The following is a 16,695-nucleotide window of genomic DNA, read 5'->3' as shown; positions in this document are numbered from 1 at the left end:
TCCTAACCCTAACCCCAACACTAATCTTAACCCTAACCCTATCCATATCCCTACAATATCCCTAACCCTGATCCTAACCCTCACCCTAACCCTAAACCTATCCCTAACCCTCTCCTTTCCCTATCCCTAACCCTCACCCTATGCATATACCTATCATATCCCTAACCCTAACCCTATCCATAAATGTTTCTCAATCCCTATCCCCATGCCTAAACCTAACTCGAACCCTAAACCTATCCATATCCGTATAATAGTCCTAACCTAAACCCTAACCCTAACCGTAATCCCTATCTCTATCCCCATTCTTAACCATAACCCTAAACCGAAGCTTCACCCTATCTGTTAACATATCCCTATCCCTAACCCTAACCCCAACCATATCCCTATCCATAACCCTATCCCTGTCTCTAACTCTGACCCTTACCATAAACCTATACCTGACCTAACCACAACCCAATCCCTACCCTTAATCCGAAACCTCACCCTACAGCTCTCCCTGTCCATAACCCTATGTCTATCTATATCCCCATCCCTAATCTCTAACCCTAACCCTACCATATCCCTATCCTATCCCTAACCCTAACACTTACCCTAACCCTGTCCCTATCCATAAACCTATCTCAATCCCTATCCCTATCCCTAAACCTAACCCTATCCATATCCCTATCATACCCCTAACCCTAATCATAACCCTTAAACAACCCTAGCCCTATCCCTAACCCTAACCCTAATGCTATTGCACTTCATAAAACTATCTCTGTCCCTTTCCCTATCCCTAATCCTAAATCTAACCCTTACTCTAACCCTAAATCTATCCATATACCTATCATAACCCTTAAACTAATGCTATCCCTATCCCAAACCCTTCCCAGATCCATAACCTATCTCTATCCATAAGCCTATACCTAATCCTAGCACTAACACTAACCCTAACCCTAACCCTAAGCCTATCCCTACCCCGATCCCTATCCCTAACTCTTTCTATAAACCTATCCCTATCCCTAAACCTAATCCTATCTCTAAACCTAACCCTAATCCTAACCCTATTCAATTCCCTGTCTCTATCGCTAACCCTAACCCTAACCCTAAACCTAACCTTAACCCAATCCATAATCCTAAACCAAACCAGAAACCAAACCCAAACCCTATCAATATCCCTGTCATTTCCCTAATCCTAACCCTAACCCTAACAATAAACCTAAAACAAATCCTGACCCTAAACCTATCTCTAACCCTACCCCAAACCTGAACCCTAACGCTATCCTTATCCATGAATCTATTCCTATCCCTAACCCTAAACCTATGAGTATCCATGTCCCTCTCATGGCCCTAGACCTAACCCCAACCCTAGCCCCAGCCCTAGCCGTAGCCCCACCCCTAGCCCGAGTCCCAGCCCTAGTCCTAGCACTAGCTCTAGACCGAGGACGACACACGAGAAGACGCACTCTCAGAGGGTTCAGTCTGGGCAGCCTGTGGGTTGGGGGCGGAGATCTGGTTGGACACCCTGGCGTGGGGTGTGGGTGTTCCCTTTCCCAGGAGGCCTGTTATGGGCATATGGAGCTGGGCTGGGGAGAGCTCCATTTTCCCTAACCCTAAGCCTAAGCCTAACCCTAACCATATACCTATCACATCCCTAAACCGTTTCTTATAATTTTCTTTGTATAGGTCTTTTGTGGCCTTCGTTAAATTTACTACTAAATACGGGATTCTTTTGGTTGCTATTGTAAGTGGAATTTTTAATTTCTTCCTCTTGTTGCACATTGCTTGTGAATAAGAACACTACAGGTTTTTGCCTGTCGATCTTGTAGCCTGCCACTTTGCTGTATTCATTGATTAGCTCCAATAGCTTTGCTGTAGATTTTTCTGGAGTTTCTACATATAGAATCATGTCATCTGCAAACAGTGAAAGTTTTACTTCTTCCTCTCCAATTTGGATGCCTTTTATTTCTTTTTCTTTCCGGATTGCTCTAGCTGGAACTTCCAGCACAATGCTGAATAACAATGGTGGCAGTGGGCGTCCCCGTCTTGTTCCACATCTTAGAGGGAAAGCTTTCAGTCTCCCCCCATTGAGCGTGATGTTAGCTGTGGGTTTTTCATATATTGCCTTTATCGTATTGAGAAAATCCCTTCTGTTCCTATCTTTGAAGTGTTTTCATCAAGGAAGGATGCTGAATTTTGTCAAATGCCTTTTCTGCATTGATAGAGATGATCGTGTGGTCCTTTTGCTTTGATTTATTGATGTGGTGTACTACATTAATTCATTTTCTAATGTTGAACCAGCCTTGCATACCTGGAATAAAACCCACTTGGTCGTGGTGCATAATTCTTTTAATGTGCTGCTGGATTTGATTTGTGAGTATTTTGTTGAGGATTTTTGCAACTATATTCATCAAAGAGATTGTTCTATAATTTTCTTTTTCTGTAGTATCTTTGTCTGATTTTGGTATTAGGGTGATGTTGGCTTCATAGAATGAGTTGGATAATTTTCCCTCCTCTTCAATTTTTTTTGAAGGGTTTGAGCAGGATTGGTATTAGTTGCTTCTTGAATGCTTGGTAGAAGTCACATGTGAAGCCGTCTAGTCCTGGGCTTTTCTTTTTTGGGCGCTTTTTGATGACTGACTCAATCTCTTTGCTTGTGATTGGTTCGTTGAGGTCCTCTATTTCTTTATCTTGCTCCCCTCACCTTGGCCCACAGGTGAGTCCTGTGCACACAGGGCCCCTGAAAGCCCTGGGCTGGGGACTAGCAGTCCCCCAATCCAAACCTACTTTCCCTCGGAGAGATCTCGGGGTGCAAGGCACACGCAGGAGCCGGGGGACAGAGGCATAGCTACCTGCACCTGCAGTTCAGGCCCTCCACGCAGTATGGCCAAGCACCTGGCTGGGAGCTCCTCTGGGGCCTGGTCCCCAGGTCTGCGAGGCCCTCAGTCTGGACGCATCTTTCTGGAACCGACTCTTTCAGCCTCGCCCGAGCCTCCCTAGCCCAATTTCGCCCGTCCACGCACAGCTGCTCAACTCTCCGAGCACAGATGAAGCCTTGAAGTGGGAGGTGGAGTGGCCTGTGTATTAGTGAGGGTTCTCTAGGGAAACAGAATCAATGAGAGGTGTCTCTGACTATCAAATTGTAAAAGCAACTCATGCAACTGTGGGTATGCACGAGTCCAAATTCTGTAGAGCAGTCAGCAAACTGTCAACTCCAAGGAAGATGTCCAATGAACGCCTCAGGAAACGAACCGGCGACTTTGACAAACTCCTCGGGAAATGAACTGGGATCTTTGAAGAACGTGTTCGACGAACTCCTCAGGAAATGAACCTGCAACTTCGACGAACTCCTCAGGAAATGCTTCACTAGTATGACCCATTATCTTAGGCTGTCTAGGCAACTGACTGTCTTGATTAGTTTATTCTGGAGCTTGTTTTCACTCTTTTACCTAGGATTTTCTTGTTGGTTGGCTTTTTTCTCTAACCTTTGGTGTTTAGTTCATCTTATTCTAGACGTTTAGTTTAGATTCTGTTTAGTTGATCAGTTTTTCACCTCTTGTTCTTCTGTTTCTTGCCCTGCCTCTATGCAGCATTTTTGTGAGGTGATCTCCTCAGATATGGCCAGCCCCAGTCAGGGTTTCCTAATCCAGAGAGGGCCAGGTCTCGGGAGGAGGGTATGGGCTTTTCTTGAAAATGAGACCCTCCTGTGCGGCCTTTAGACTCCGTGCTTCTCCTATGCTGTCCAGCATGTGGCACTTGCCAGCCCGCAGTACGACCACCAGTGTAAGGATGCGGGAGCCTTGCAAGTCAGATCCCTTCCCCCATCCCATAGGTTTTCCAGATTGAAGCCTCTCCAAAATTGTCTTCTCACGTGCTATGTCTAGGCCTAGGGCTATGTCTGGGGCTAGGTCTAGGGCTGTGGCTAGGGCAATGTTAGGAGTAGATATAGATTAAGGATTGGGATAGGGCTAGGGTTAGGGTTAGGGAAAATGGACCTTTCCCCAGCCCAGCCTCATATGCCTCCTGGGAAAGGGAAAACCCACACCCCACTCCAGGGTGTCCAACCAGATCTCCGTCCCCAACCCACAGGCTGCCCAGACTGAAGCCTCTGGGAGTGCGTCTTCTCGTGTGTTGTCCCAGGTCTAGAGCTAGTGCTAGGACTAGGGCTGGGACTAGGGCTAGGGGTGGGGCTATGGCTGAGGCTAGGGCTAGGGTTGGGGTAGGTCTAGGGCCATGAGAGGGACATGGATACTCATCGGGTTAGGGATAGGAATAGATTCATGGATAAGGGTTAGGATTAGGGATAGGCCTACAATGAGAGATAGGGTTATGTATAGGGATGAGGTTTTCGCTAGGGTTAGGGTTAGGGTTAGAGTTAGGGTTAGGGATAGAGATAGGGTTACCAATAGTGTGCGGCTTAGGTTTAGGTTTAGGGTTATGGTTAGAGGTTAGGGTTAGGGTTAGGGTTAGGGTTAGTGCTAGGGTGCATTTTAGGTATATGATAGGTTACGGATAAGGTTAGGTTTAGGGTTATGGATAGGAATAAAGTTAGGATTAGGGTTTGGTTTAGGGTTAAGGTTAGGGATAGAGATACACATAATGGTACTGTTAGGGAAACAGTTTAGGTTAGTGCTAGGGTTAACCCCAACCCTAATCCTCATCTTATCCCCATCCATAAACCTAACTCAATCCCTATCCCTAATCCTAACCCTAACCCCAACACTAATCTTAACCCTAACCCTATCCATATCCCTACAATATCCCTAACCCTGATCCTAACCCTCACCCTAACCCTAAACCTATCCCTAACCCTCTCCTTTCCCTATCCCTAACCCTCACCCTATGCATATACCTATCATATCCCTAACCCTAACCCTATCCCTATCCATAAATGTTTCTCAATCCCTATCCCCATGCCTAAACCTAACTCGAACCCTAAACCTATCCATATCCGTATAATATTCCTAACCTAAACCCTAACCCTAACCGTAATCCCTATCTCTATCCCCATTCTTAACCATAACCCTAAACCGAAGCTTCACCCTATCTGTTAACATATCCCTATCCCTAACCCTAACCCCAACCATATCCCTATCCATAACCCTATCCCTGTCTCTAACTCTGACCCTTACCATAAACCTATACCTGACCTAACCACAACCCAATCCCTACCCTTAATCCGAAACCTCACCCTACAGCTCTCCCTGTCCATAACCCTATGTCTATCTATATCCCCATCCCTAATCTCTAACCCTAACCCTACCATATCCCTATCCTATCCCTAACCCTAACACTTACCCTAACCCTGTCCCTATCCATAAACCTATCTCAATCCCTATCCCTATCCCTAAACCTAACCCTATCCATATCCCTATCATACCCCTAACCCTAATCATAACCCTTAAACAACCCTAGCCCTATCCCTAACCCTAACCCTAATGCTATTGCACTTCATAAAACTATCTCTGTCCCTTTCCCTATCCCTAATCCTAAATCTAACCCTTACTCTAACCCTAAATCTATCCATATACCTATCATAACCCTTAAACTAATGCTATCCCTATCCCAAACCCTTCCCAGATCCATAACCTATCTCTATCCATAAGCCTATACCTAATCCTAGCACTAACACTAACCCTAACCCTAAGCCTATCCCTACCCCGATCCCTATCCCTAACTCTTTCTATAAACCTATCCCTATCCCTAAACCTAATCCTATCTCTAAACCTAACCCTAATCCTAACCCTATTCAATTCCCTGTCTCTATCGCTAACCCTAACCCTAACCCTAAACCTAACCCTAAACCAAACCAGAAACCAAACCCAAACCCTATCAATATCCCTGTCATTTCCCTAATCCTAACCCTAACCCTAACAATAAACCTAAAACAAATCCTGACCCTAAACCTATCTCTAACCCTACCCCAAACCTGAACCCTAACGCTATCCTTATCCATGAATCTATTCCTATCCCTAACCCTAAACCTATGAGTATCCATGTCCCTCTCATGGCCCTAGACCTAACCCTAACCCTAGCCCTAGCCCTAGCCGTAGCCCCACCCCTAGCCCGAGTCCCAGCCCTAGTCCTAGCACTAGCTCTAGACCGAGGACGACACACGAGAAGACGCACTCTCAGAGGGTTCAGTCTGGGCAGCCTGTGGGTTGGGGGCGGAGATCTGGTTGGACACCCTGGCGTGGGGTGTGGGTGTTCCCTTTCCCAGGAGGCCTGTTATGGGCATATGGAGCTGGGCTGGGGAAAGCTCCATTTTCCCTAACCCTAAGCCTAAGCCTAACCCTATCCATATACCTATCACATCCCTAAACCTAACCTTTAGCCTAAATCTATCAGTATCCATAACCATAACCATAATCCATAAAAGGGAAACCTGGGTAAGATCTGGCGAAATCACCCGGTCTTGCTAGCCTGTGGGGGTTCACCTACATCTCTTTTTCATGGGCATAGCAACTATTAATGTTTTACAATTTTCTGCTCTTGCACCTTCACCCACACCTGAATAATAATGTATTTCCCACTTAATAACTTATTGGGAGCACAAAGCAACCCTGCTACAGACAGGGAGGATTGGAGGAGGCAGCTCATGTTTACAGAGCTGGTAAGTGCAGAGCTTATATTTTGACACCTCTCATTTGATGGACTTTCCCCCCTTCACCAATGCCCTCTTCTCTTAGTTATTTCCATCTTAACTTAGACATCAATTCCTAAAGCAGAATTCTCGAGTCTGCCCTCACTAGGCCAAAATCCCCCATCATAGAGTTTCTTAACAGTGTCTATCCTTGAAGCAGCTATTCCACTCTATACACAATATTGAAGACATGTGGAGAACATGTCCCCTAAACTTTACATCACTGGCAGGTGCCACATAGTCAACACAGAATGTGTTTAAGGAAATGAAGATGGCCTGGCTTTGGTCTGCAGAAAAGCCTTGCCACTCCTCCTGACCACCTGGTCCAAGAGACCTTCCAGAAAGGAAACAGAGTCCAAATGTAGCACCCGGAGATGCTGCAGACAGAAGAACTTGGAGGTGAACTGGCCAACATACTGCTCGTCCTTCGCTGGAGAAACATCAGAAGAAACGTGGATGTGGGAGAGCAGGAGCCTGTGCAGGCTGACCATGACCCAGGTGAGGAGCAAACCATCCCAGGGTGATTGACTCCAGCTGCACCATCTTCAAGATTTTCCTAATATTTTGGATTGGTATGGCAAAAATCTTGAGTGTCTTACAGCACAGTTGTAGTAAATCTTTCCTCTGCTTGACCACCTTAATGAGGTAGATGAGGAATTAATCAGGGATGCCCTCCCTGAGGCAAAGGTCAAGAAGCACCTCCAGTGGAGCTGAGGGCTGCTTCTCCTTCCCCTCCTGGAACCCTCCAGTGTTTACCTCTTAATCATGGGATTGGCTGCCCCTGGCTCCATCAATAAGAATGCACAGGTTGCAGATCCAGACCGAACATTCCAGAAGTCCTGATGAGCACGCTTCCATAAATCCAGCACGTATAGTTTCCATCTCCTGTGAGACAAATGGGATTGGCTAAGACACTTCGAGATCAACACAGAAGAAGACTAATAGGGTCAGGATATAGGCTAAGACAGCCAGACAGCAGCTCTTCCACTTCCTGCTTCTCTCTGGGATTCTTCCACATCCCCACTTTGAAAACCTTTAAGTACCCCTGGGAGAAGGAGAGTGCATGTTCCTTCTGTGACTCCTTCATTTTAATTTGCTTCCATTTCCAGAAGCCCTTTCCCTAAGTGAGGCTTGCGATGGATCCAGGCCTCCCCAAACTTCCACATGGCACCCTCAGAGTCTCTGGCCCAGCCTTTGGCCCTCCCTGATTCTCCCTGACCCCACCTGTTTTTTGCTCTGACTCCCCTGGCCCTACTAGGTGACCTAGATCACCCTCATCTTGGGTGAACCTTCTGGGCATCGATCCCATCAAGCACAGTATGTAAGGTCTCCTGGTGAAGCCACCGTTGCTTCACTGTCCCCTCACTAGGGCCCCCAGTGGGAGGCAGATGAAGGGCCAGGCCTGCACCACGGCCTTCAGTGCCTCACAGTGTCTCCCGGTGGAGGCTGCCATGAACAGTCGCAGGAAGAGCTCCGTAGGCAGCTCCTCCAGTGCTGTGACGGCCAAGGCCTTATCCCTCAGCAGGCTCTGACTGGCCAGTTCCAGAAGCCTGGGTGGGGCCTGGCTGCTCATCCTGATGAATCTGCTTTGAAAGGAATTCTAGGGAAACATCCATGGAACAAGGTGTCCTTCACAGGCCAAACACAAACAACCCGTCTTCCCCTCCATTCACAGAGGAACCAACTCAGGGCTGAAGTTACTGCTCTGGCAATGGGGGCAGGGAGTGGTGTCCTCAGTTTACCCCACTGACATTCTGCACTCCAAAAAGTAAAGTGTCTCACTAAGCACCGAGGAGACAGGAAGACTACCACTGGCCCCATCCCACTATCCCAGTCATAAGTGAGTCCAGATTAGTCTCCATCTGGACCCACCCTTTAGAGGAAAAGTTTCTGACAATCACTCAAGGGGCTAAAACAATGGGAATGGGATGGAAGGATCATTTGGATCAGCATAGCCTACACTCTGTATGTTCCAACAAATAACCAGGCTGGGAAGGATTAAGGGAGAGCCAGAAAATGGATGCCATTATTTTTCATTTAAAAAATTGGAAAGAGGAATCAGAAGTGGTGTAACAATTACATAGCCCCTGATCATCAGAGATGCCGACACTGGGTTTCAGATGCACATTTCAATGCCTATTTAGTTAACATATATTAGGATCACCGTTTTGGAACGGAGTTAAGGAGAATAAATATTTCACATCCAAAATAAAGGCGTCACTCTTGAAAATATCCTGTGGAAAATTTCTTAAGCTTTTTAAAGGAGGCCAAACTAACAAAATCACAAAGTCATAAATGACAAGAACTATAATTTCTGGGCACAAAACTGAATACTGAAAATGTCAGTAAATAAAATCCCAAACAGTAAGCTGTTATACATTTCATAATCTCTTCTTGGTTAATAAATAAGTATTTTAAACATTCATAAGGTGACATAAGTCCAAACACAAATCAAAATATTTGGGATGAAGTAAAAACAAAACTGCATTTATAAGCCAAAGCAAAGCCTGAACTCTGTTCACCTGCAAAGAAGAAAAAGGAAAACCGGGCAATCGCGGCCTGCACCCCTGCGGAGACTCTGGCTGAGGGTGGCAAGATGGTGGTGTCCTCAGACTGAGGTCCTGACTCACCAGCTCGAGGCACCGCTGGCAGAGCTGTCTGCTCTGACCTCACAGAGGACCACAGCGATGATGACAGCACACAGGACCCAGGTCCCTCCTCTGCTCCTGGAAGCTTTCACAGTCCTCTCTGTTCACACCTCCCTCTTTAGGCTCCTAGCTTCCAACTGAAAAGCAATATTGTACATTCCTGAATCTCCAACCTGATTGCTGGGGTCTTTGGCTTATCCAGATTAACTAATATGATTCAGTGACAGACTGAATCACTCATTAAGCTAGGGTGAAAGTCAGGGTCTCATTGATTTACTCAGCAAAAAGGATACCCCCAAATCTGGAAGACTAATTGTTGGGGACTATTTGGGTCTGTCAAAATGGCCAAAATGCTCCAGAGTGAAAACAGCTTCAAGGAAACAGTGTGTCACCCTCAAAGAAACCAGAATTAAAACCAACCAACAAACAAAAACCTCCATTTTATATCAAAGCAAAATGTGAAAAATAGGGAAAACTGTGTGTGTGTGTGTGTGTGCGCGCGTGTGGAGGGGTGTATGGAAACTCTACTTACTGAATAATTTTTCTGTAAACTTACAACTGCTCCAAAAAGTAAAGTCCATCAAGAACCGTAATGAAAATATCTCTGTGTATCAAATTATCACTTCTACTTTATGTTGCCATCATGTGCTCATTCAGGGAGGAACAGAGTTCATACATAGAAAAATGAAAAAAATCATAAAACTAGAATTTGTTTAGTATACTGTCATTTAAAACACTGAAAATTAATGTGTTTTATTTCTTTGTCAAAAACGTTATGGAGAGTAATGCTTGCTGCTGTGTATTTGACGTTTAACTTTTGTTATGGAGCACACATCCTTTCCTTGCTTGGATGAACTGTCACGCTCCTTTCCAAATTTGCATCAGCTTCCAACATTTTATCCGTTGCCCTTTTATGTTGTGCAGTATTTCTGAGAGTACTTTTAATGTGATGTTTTGGCAGCATCACTTCATCTGGGACATCTTCGTCCTTTTCTTCACAACCACTTTCCTCATTTGTGCTTCTACGTGAGATGGGGAATGTGAGCCTGAGACGGAAGGGGCAGGACCCTGTACTATGAAGATGGGGTAAAAAAAAGTTCCTCTACGTGGCAGAGCCTAAAAACAACCACAGCATTTCAGCTTCCTCCCCCAAGCTGTGGGCAGCGGACAGTGGGCTTAGACAGACCTTTCCCTTCCAGCTACAGTAACTGAGGCTCTGCATGAGGAGTCAGTGCACACTGAGACGCTGGGGGAGGGCGCGATGGGAACAGGGCTCCCGGGACTGGTCCAGGGCCCAGGGCTCCCTCCCAGCCTTGCACTCATGCCAGCCTGCTGCAGCTGTGCCTTGAGAAGTGCCAGAAGGGGGACATCCCACTCTCTATCTATGTATGGCACTGTGGACAGGGCCAACAATGAGAAGGGAGCCGGCAAGTGGGTGGTGTTGCCCCACAGTTGGGGGCTCACAGAGGTCTGGCTCAGCAGAGGGGACTGCAGGAGGATGGGGGTAGTACATACTTAAAGGGGAATCAGGACAGGCTGGTGCTCCCTGATACAAGGCACCTCAGCTCAGGAGCTGTCCTCCCAGTAAGTGAGGCTCAGAGGAAACAACTCCCCACCTCCACCTCCTTGCTAGAAGTAAGCAAGGATCCTACCCTGAGCAGACCTCATCAGCAGGACCTGGAACTATTCAGAACAGATGGGGCTGGAGGCTACTCCCACATGTGAGACAGCAAGAGGAGAGGAGAGCCCAGGGCTGGGGCTGCAGGAGGCAGAGCTCTGGGGTGTCTCAACCATGCCTGGGCTCTGCTCTGCTCACCTCCTCACATTCTGCAAAGGTGAAAGATGCTAAGGAGGGGAACTTCTGGGCACCCAGAGCTGATCCTCTCTTCCCTCCTGCCCAGGCTCCCTGGGGTCATGGCCCTGACCCTATCCCTCTCTGCATGTTCCCCTCCTCTCAGGGTCCTGGCCTCAGTCTGCCCTGACTCAGCCTCCCTCAGCATCTGGGGCTCTGAGACAGACAGTCACCATCTTCTGTGTAGATGAAAGCAGGAGATATAACTGCATTGTCACTGGAAGCAGCAGTGCCAATGGCAGTTATAGCTAGGTATCCTGGTGCCAGCAGCGCCCACAAACAGGCCCTAAAGACTTAACACAAGGGGTCGTTCCCAGACCTAGGGTTCCCAACTTGATTCTCTCCCTCCAAGTCGGGCCACCTGGCCTCCCGGGCCACCCCCATGATGCAGCTGCAGGACAAACCTGTGCATTCTCACTGCTCCTTTGCAAACAGCTCCTTTCCCACTGAGCTCCGAGCCCAGAAGGAAGTGAGCCCAAACCCCACCTGAGCTCACACATGATCCCCTGCCTGGCCCCCCAAACACAAGGTTGAGTCCTTGGTGTCTGATGCCCTCTGCTCTTTCATCCTGGACATGACAGTGGCTTTGGAATGGACACCCTAACACACTGCGGTTAAGAGGGAGCAGGAGAAATGCACCTGCTGCTTCTTTCCCCCGCCAGGGGCTCAGCAGGCAGACACAGCCTGTCTCCTCAGGGACATGGACGGAGGGAGTGGCAGCTTAGGGGCCATCTTACCTGAAGACGTCTTCTGCCCACTCTGGTTCAACTTGGACTGGCCTCGAGTCTTGCAAGACTTCATTTCTCAGGTCTCTTATGGTTTCAGTGTCCCGTTTCCACTGAAGTCAGAGTACAGTTACCAAGACACTCTGCAAACAAAAAGATTGTGTTTTTTCCACATCCATTTATAAAGCAACGGTCTCTTGTGAAAACCTCTGCTCTCAGGGCTGAGGTAACTGAAAACTAAGACCCAGTTCTGCCCTTTCAGTGTGTCCCTCCTCTTTGTCCTTCACTCTGAGCTCTGGGTCCTCACGGGCTGAAACAGGGACACTGTGGGTGACCCGCCCGATGCCCATCACAGGTGACTGACCGCTGCCCTCCCACCCCTTCGTGCCCTTTGTTCTCTCGTCAGGACGCACCTCCGTCCCTCCAGGAACAAGGCCTCGGGTGAATCTGCACCCTGGTCCTCCTGCCCCATGCTGCCCCCCACTTTCCAGCACGGCAAGACAGCCGGACGGCGAGGGCCAGGCCACTCGGTCTCAAGGCGGTTACCCCGTTAGCTAATGAGCTCAGTCAATCAGCACACACGTGTCACTTCAGCCACCCACAACTGCGGCTGCTCTCACCAAGCGGAAGCCGGGACCGACCCGAGGGGAGGCGTGATCCGATTCTGCCCTCACAGGAGCCTGCACTGCGATGTCCCCATTTCATAAACGGTGAGCAGAGGCCCAGGAGGGTTCCCGGTGCAGCCGGAAGTCACTCCGCGCGGGAAAGGAGGAACCGGGGTTTGAACCCACGTGGTTCTCGGCCCATCACCCTCACCGGGGCGGTCCCGTCGCTCAGGAGCTGCAGGGAGAGAACGAGGCGCCGACTCCGCGCGTCCCCGGAGCTCAGCGAGCGGGAAACACCGTCAGCGCCGTCGGCGTCGCGGGTCCGACCACACCTGGTCTCTCCTTCCCGAGGCCGCATCTCAGGGGAGCGCGGGGATCTGGGCCGGGGTCGCCCCGGGGGCGCGGAGGGGGTTTGTGACGTGGCTGGGGCGGGGGGGGGGGGGAGGGGAGGGGGGAGGGAGGAGGGAGGAGGGGGAGGAGGCGGGGCAGGAGGAGCCGGGGAGGGCGGTGCGCGCGGGGCTGAGCCGTCCTGGGGTCCCAGAAGCTCTGGGCTTGGGGGGGAGGGGCCGGGGCTGGCGCGGGGGGGGCGGGGCTGGGCGCTGAGAGGCGGGGTCGGGGTCTCCCCCATGACCCACCCGCCAACTGCGCGGCTCCGGGCTGCGGAGGGCGAGGGCGAGACGGGCCCCGCCGAGGCCGCTCCTCCCTCGGATGTGGGGGTGCCGAGCGCGCCCCTCTCCCTCCTCGGGGGTCGCCGCCCCGGGCCCGCGAGGCCTCCGCTCCGCGCCGCCCTTCGCCCCGTGTGCGCCCCGGAAGCGGCAGCCGCGCTCGGCCCCCGGCGACGCCCTCGGAGCCGCCTCTCCGGGGAACGTTTCTCCTCAGCCGCCCCCTGGACTCCCGTTCTCCGGCCGTTTCCACAGAAGCCGAAGCTCCCCCCGTGCCCCACGCGGCCTCCCGCAGCCCTGATGACTTCACCCTTCTCTGCCCTCTTTCCCGCGCCGGCAGATCCCTTCCCAGTCACCCCGCGGGGGAGACGCGGCCTCGGGAGGGGCTGCGGGGGCGGCCGAGGGGGGCACCCGGGGCGGGGCGGCTGGGGGGGCGCTGAGCCGGGAGGGGGCGGCGGGGCGGGAGCGGGTCCCCGAGCTGCGCCCCTTCGCCGTCGGGCCTCGGGTCTGCGGCCACCAGGGGCGCACAGGCTGCCCCGGGGCTGTCTGAACCGGTCTGAGTCGGGTTTGGGCACCTGCTTCTGCGGGGTCCGTCCCGGGGGTGGAGGGGGGGGTCAGGCTCTAGGACAGACGGGGAGAGCAGGATGGGTGAGGGTCCTTCCCTGGTGGAGAGAAGAGGCAGGAGTGGGGGGAAAGTGAGGGCGCCAGCCCCGTCATCCAAGCCGGGACAGGAGACTTCTTTTGGGTCTTATTGGGATCTTACTTTGGATCACTCTGGCTTGGGAAATACTCAGCGTGGTTGGACTGTGCACTGTGTTTTTGGAAAGAGATGGGAGGGAGTGTGGTCTGGTACATGTCCTGTCATTTCAAGAGACCCCAGATCTTTTACCGCAGGCCATAGGGCGGTCCTGGTGCCCCCAGAGTCACAGCAGGTTGTCAGGCTGGCTTTTCTTTGTGGACCTGCCCTGCTTTTCCCCCAGACATGTTCCTGCTTCTGAGCTGCAGAGCTTCAGTCTCCCAGCTACACAATGAATGAATGGATGGATGGATGGATGGATGGATGGAGTGAATGATTGAATACATGCATATAAATGAGGTCATTGCATTTATCCTCATTAGACCGGGGGTACGCATATAAAAACCTCCATTTTCTCACCTGGGATGGAGATACTCAGCTGCCTCCTCCCTCGTTGACTCATTCAGCATTTTTCCTTGAGTGGGTGCAGATGCAGTGCTCAAAAGAAACACACCTGCTGTGACTGGTGAGGCTTAGCTGAGAACACAGGAAAAAAAAACACATGCAAACAAACCAGGACCTTTGTTTTGAAGTAGCCAGTTGTATCTAATTCTTGAAGAAATAGGCAGCATGATATAGGAAGTGACAAAGGCAAGGGAGCTTGAGTGGGTGGCATTCTGGACATCATGACACACTGCTCAAGTTCTGACGTAAAGCCTTTGGCCAGTTTGAGAACAGGAAGAAGCCATGGAAAGGAGGGTGGAGGTGAGGGAGATGAGAGGGGCAGGGAAGGCTACAGATCATGGGGGAGAAGAGATAAGAGGGCTGGGTGTTTTGCTAAATGAAAGGAGGATCCAGTGTTATTCTCAAGTCCAGATCCATGTTTTATAGCTCACCATGGTGATGCTGGTGGGAGCCTCTGTGGAGGAGGGGAGAACCCTGAGCAGGCATGACTGTCTAGGAGAGCCACAGAGGTGGACAGACGGGGGAGGTATCATGGTGGTGTCAGGTTGCAGGAGGTTCAGGTGTGGGGCATGAGGGAAAGAGTGGCTGGAGGAAACTGAAACAAGTAGTTACCTATTGCTACATTAAAAATTACCCCAAGTAATGGATTATTGGTTGTTTTTTAATTTTATTTTTATTTTGTAGTAATGAAAATGTTCTAATATTGATTGTAGTGATGTATGCACAACTGCATGATGATACTGTGAGCCACTGATTGTATACTTTGGATGGTTTATATGGTGTGTGAATATATCTCCATAAAATTGCATTAAAAATTACCCCCAAACTTAATGGCTCTAAACAATATTTATCATTTCATATTTACTGTGGTGTAGCTGAGTGTTTCTGGTTCTAGAGCCTCTCATAAGGTTACCCTCAAAAATATTGTCTTGGGTGGCTTCAATGGGGCTGGAGGATCCTGTCACAAGATGGCTCTCTCACTTGGAAGGAGGCCTCATTTCCCCCCTGACTGCACCCAAGGATCCCAGAGACAATTTGAAGACCTAGGGGTAGCTTCCTTGACTGCTGCTCAGAGGGGCTCTGCTTGGCCATGGGATACCCATGGGAGAAAAGGTGAGGGGAACAGGTAATTTCCTGAGCTGTCCTCCTGTGGGAGCACATCTCCATGCTGGCTGGGGGGAGGCAGCCCCTATGGCTACAGGCTTTGATGAGATCAAAACTAGACATTCCTCCTATGCAAACAGCACATATTATGCAGGCTCCTGCAGGTGGAGAGATCTGAGGAGACTATACTCCCCCTTCCTAGTACTCCTCTGGCTCGTATTCCCTTACTGACTGTAGGCCCATATACTTTATGGTACTAAGTTTGTTTTCTCTCAACCTGTCTGCAAATGTACCTTGTCCTTCTCCATGGAAATTACTTTGGGTAAATAACCACTTGCCATAGAACACCTTCCCAGCATCTACAGAGCGGTCTGGGCCCTATACATCTTTGTTGTGTTCAGAGTCTCCTGGGAGCTGAGCTGTCACCTGCACAGCCCCTACCTGTCCTGGACGGAACCACCACCATTGGCTACTCATAGAGTTTAGCAAAGTATCACTCTGGTTTTGGGGTGACGGTGAAGGCTTCATTGGCAGGAGGGCTTCATATGGAGAATGATAAGCAGAGACAGAACCTACCTACAGCACGTAGGTTTCCATCCCAGTTGCTCGTCTGAAATATCTGGAATCTGGCCCAGCAACATCTGGGAGCTTTAATAACACACACTCCACCTCTGGAAATACTGATTCAGTTGGTGTGGGAGATGGCCAGGACATGGGTATCTTTACAAGGTCCTAGCCATTGCAACTCAAAATTTGTTTCACAGTTGAACCAAATGGGATCACCTGAGAGCTTGTTAGAAATTCAGGCTGTCAGGCCCAGCCCAGAATACTGTGCACTTTAACAAAATTCACAGGCAGTTCGCTTAATTTATTGAATCTGAAGAAGCAGGGCCTCAGTGACTCAAAAGCACAGTCACAAGTAGGAAGCACAGACCCAGATCCCTGGCTTTGCTTGCACCTCCCAACCTCCCTCCACATTGCAGGACATCCAGAAGCCCCTGAAAATAAGGGTGGGGTTCCTGGAAATTCTGAGGAAGAATAATTGAATTTATCTGACTAATTGAATTTTCTAGGTGTGAATTTCCTAGAGTCTGTATGTTTAACAAATGTCCCAAGTCGTTCTAATATTTGAGGAATTTTCAAAAACCAGATCTAAACATGTCGTCATCACATTTTTCTTTCTTTTCCCCTAAAGTATTTTTGCAAAGTTACATTCATCATCAAACATTTTTTGGTTGATATCCAAAATTTTTCATCGTAAGTTTAAACCCTGGAA

The 16,695-nt window shown here is 49.6% G+C and overlaps 1 protein-coding gene across 1 annotated transcript; it reads right to left on the bottom strand.

Moving 5' to 3' along the window:
- Window positions 1-2,717: 2,717 nt before the first annotated feature.
- On the bottom strand, window positions 2,718-14,848 carry LOC119505967 (collagen alpha-1(III) chain-like). Its single transcript, XM_037798918.1, has 6 exons — window positions 14,747-14,848; window positions 13,088-13,695; window positions 12,664-12,829; window positions 11,860-11,960; window positions 7,379-7,507; window positions 2,718-3,033 (listed from the first exon to the last, which is right to left on the bottom strand). Exons 1-6 carry the CDS (start codon window positions 14,846-14,848, stop codon window positions 3,009-3,011), a joined length of 1,131 nt encoding a protein of 376 aa, XP_037654846.1. The 3' UTR covers window positions 2,718-3,008.
- Window positions 14,849-16,695: the final 1,847 nt, after the last annotated feature.

Source organism: Choloepus didactylus, chromosome 11 (assembly GCF_015220235.1).
Source record: "Choloepus didactylus isolate mChoDid1 chromosome 11, mChoDid1.pri, whole genome shotgun sequence".
Lineage (NCBI taxonomy): Eukaryota > Metazoa > Chordata > Mammalia > Pilosa > Megalonychidae > Choloepus > Choloepus didactylus.
This window is presented reverse-complemented; position numbering and strand designations above follow the sequence as displayed.

Bases quoted from the DNA above. Each gene is read 5' to 3' on its own strand.
- LOC119505967 (XM_037798918.1), bottom strand. From the start codon at position 14,848: ATGATACCTCCCCCGTCTGTCCACCTCTGTGGCTCTCCTAGACAGTCA. The intron at 12,830-13,087 runs GTGGGTCATGGG...ACCCCGGCCCAG, and splicing joins CGGAGCCGCGCAGTTGGCGG to ATCCCCGCGCTCCCCTGAGA. The intron at 11,961-12,663 runs GTGAGGGTGATG...CTCTGACTTCAG, and splicing joins TGAGCGACGGGACCGCCCCG to TGGAAACGGGACACTGAAAC.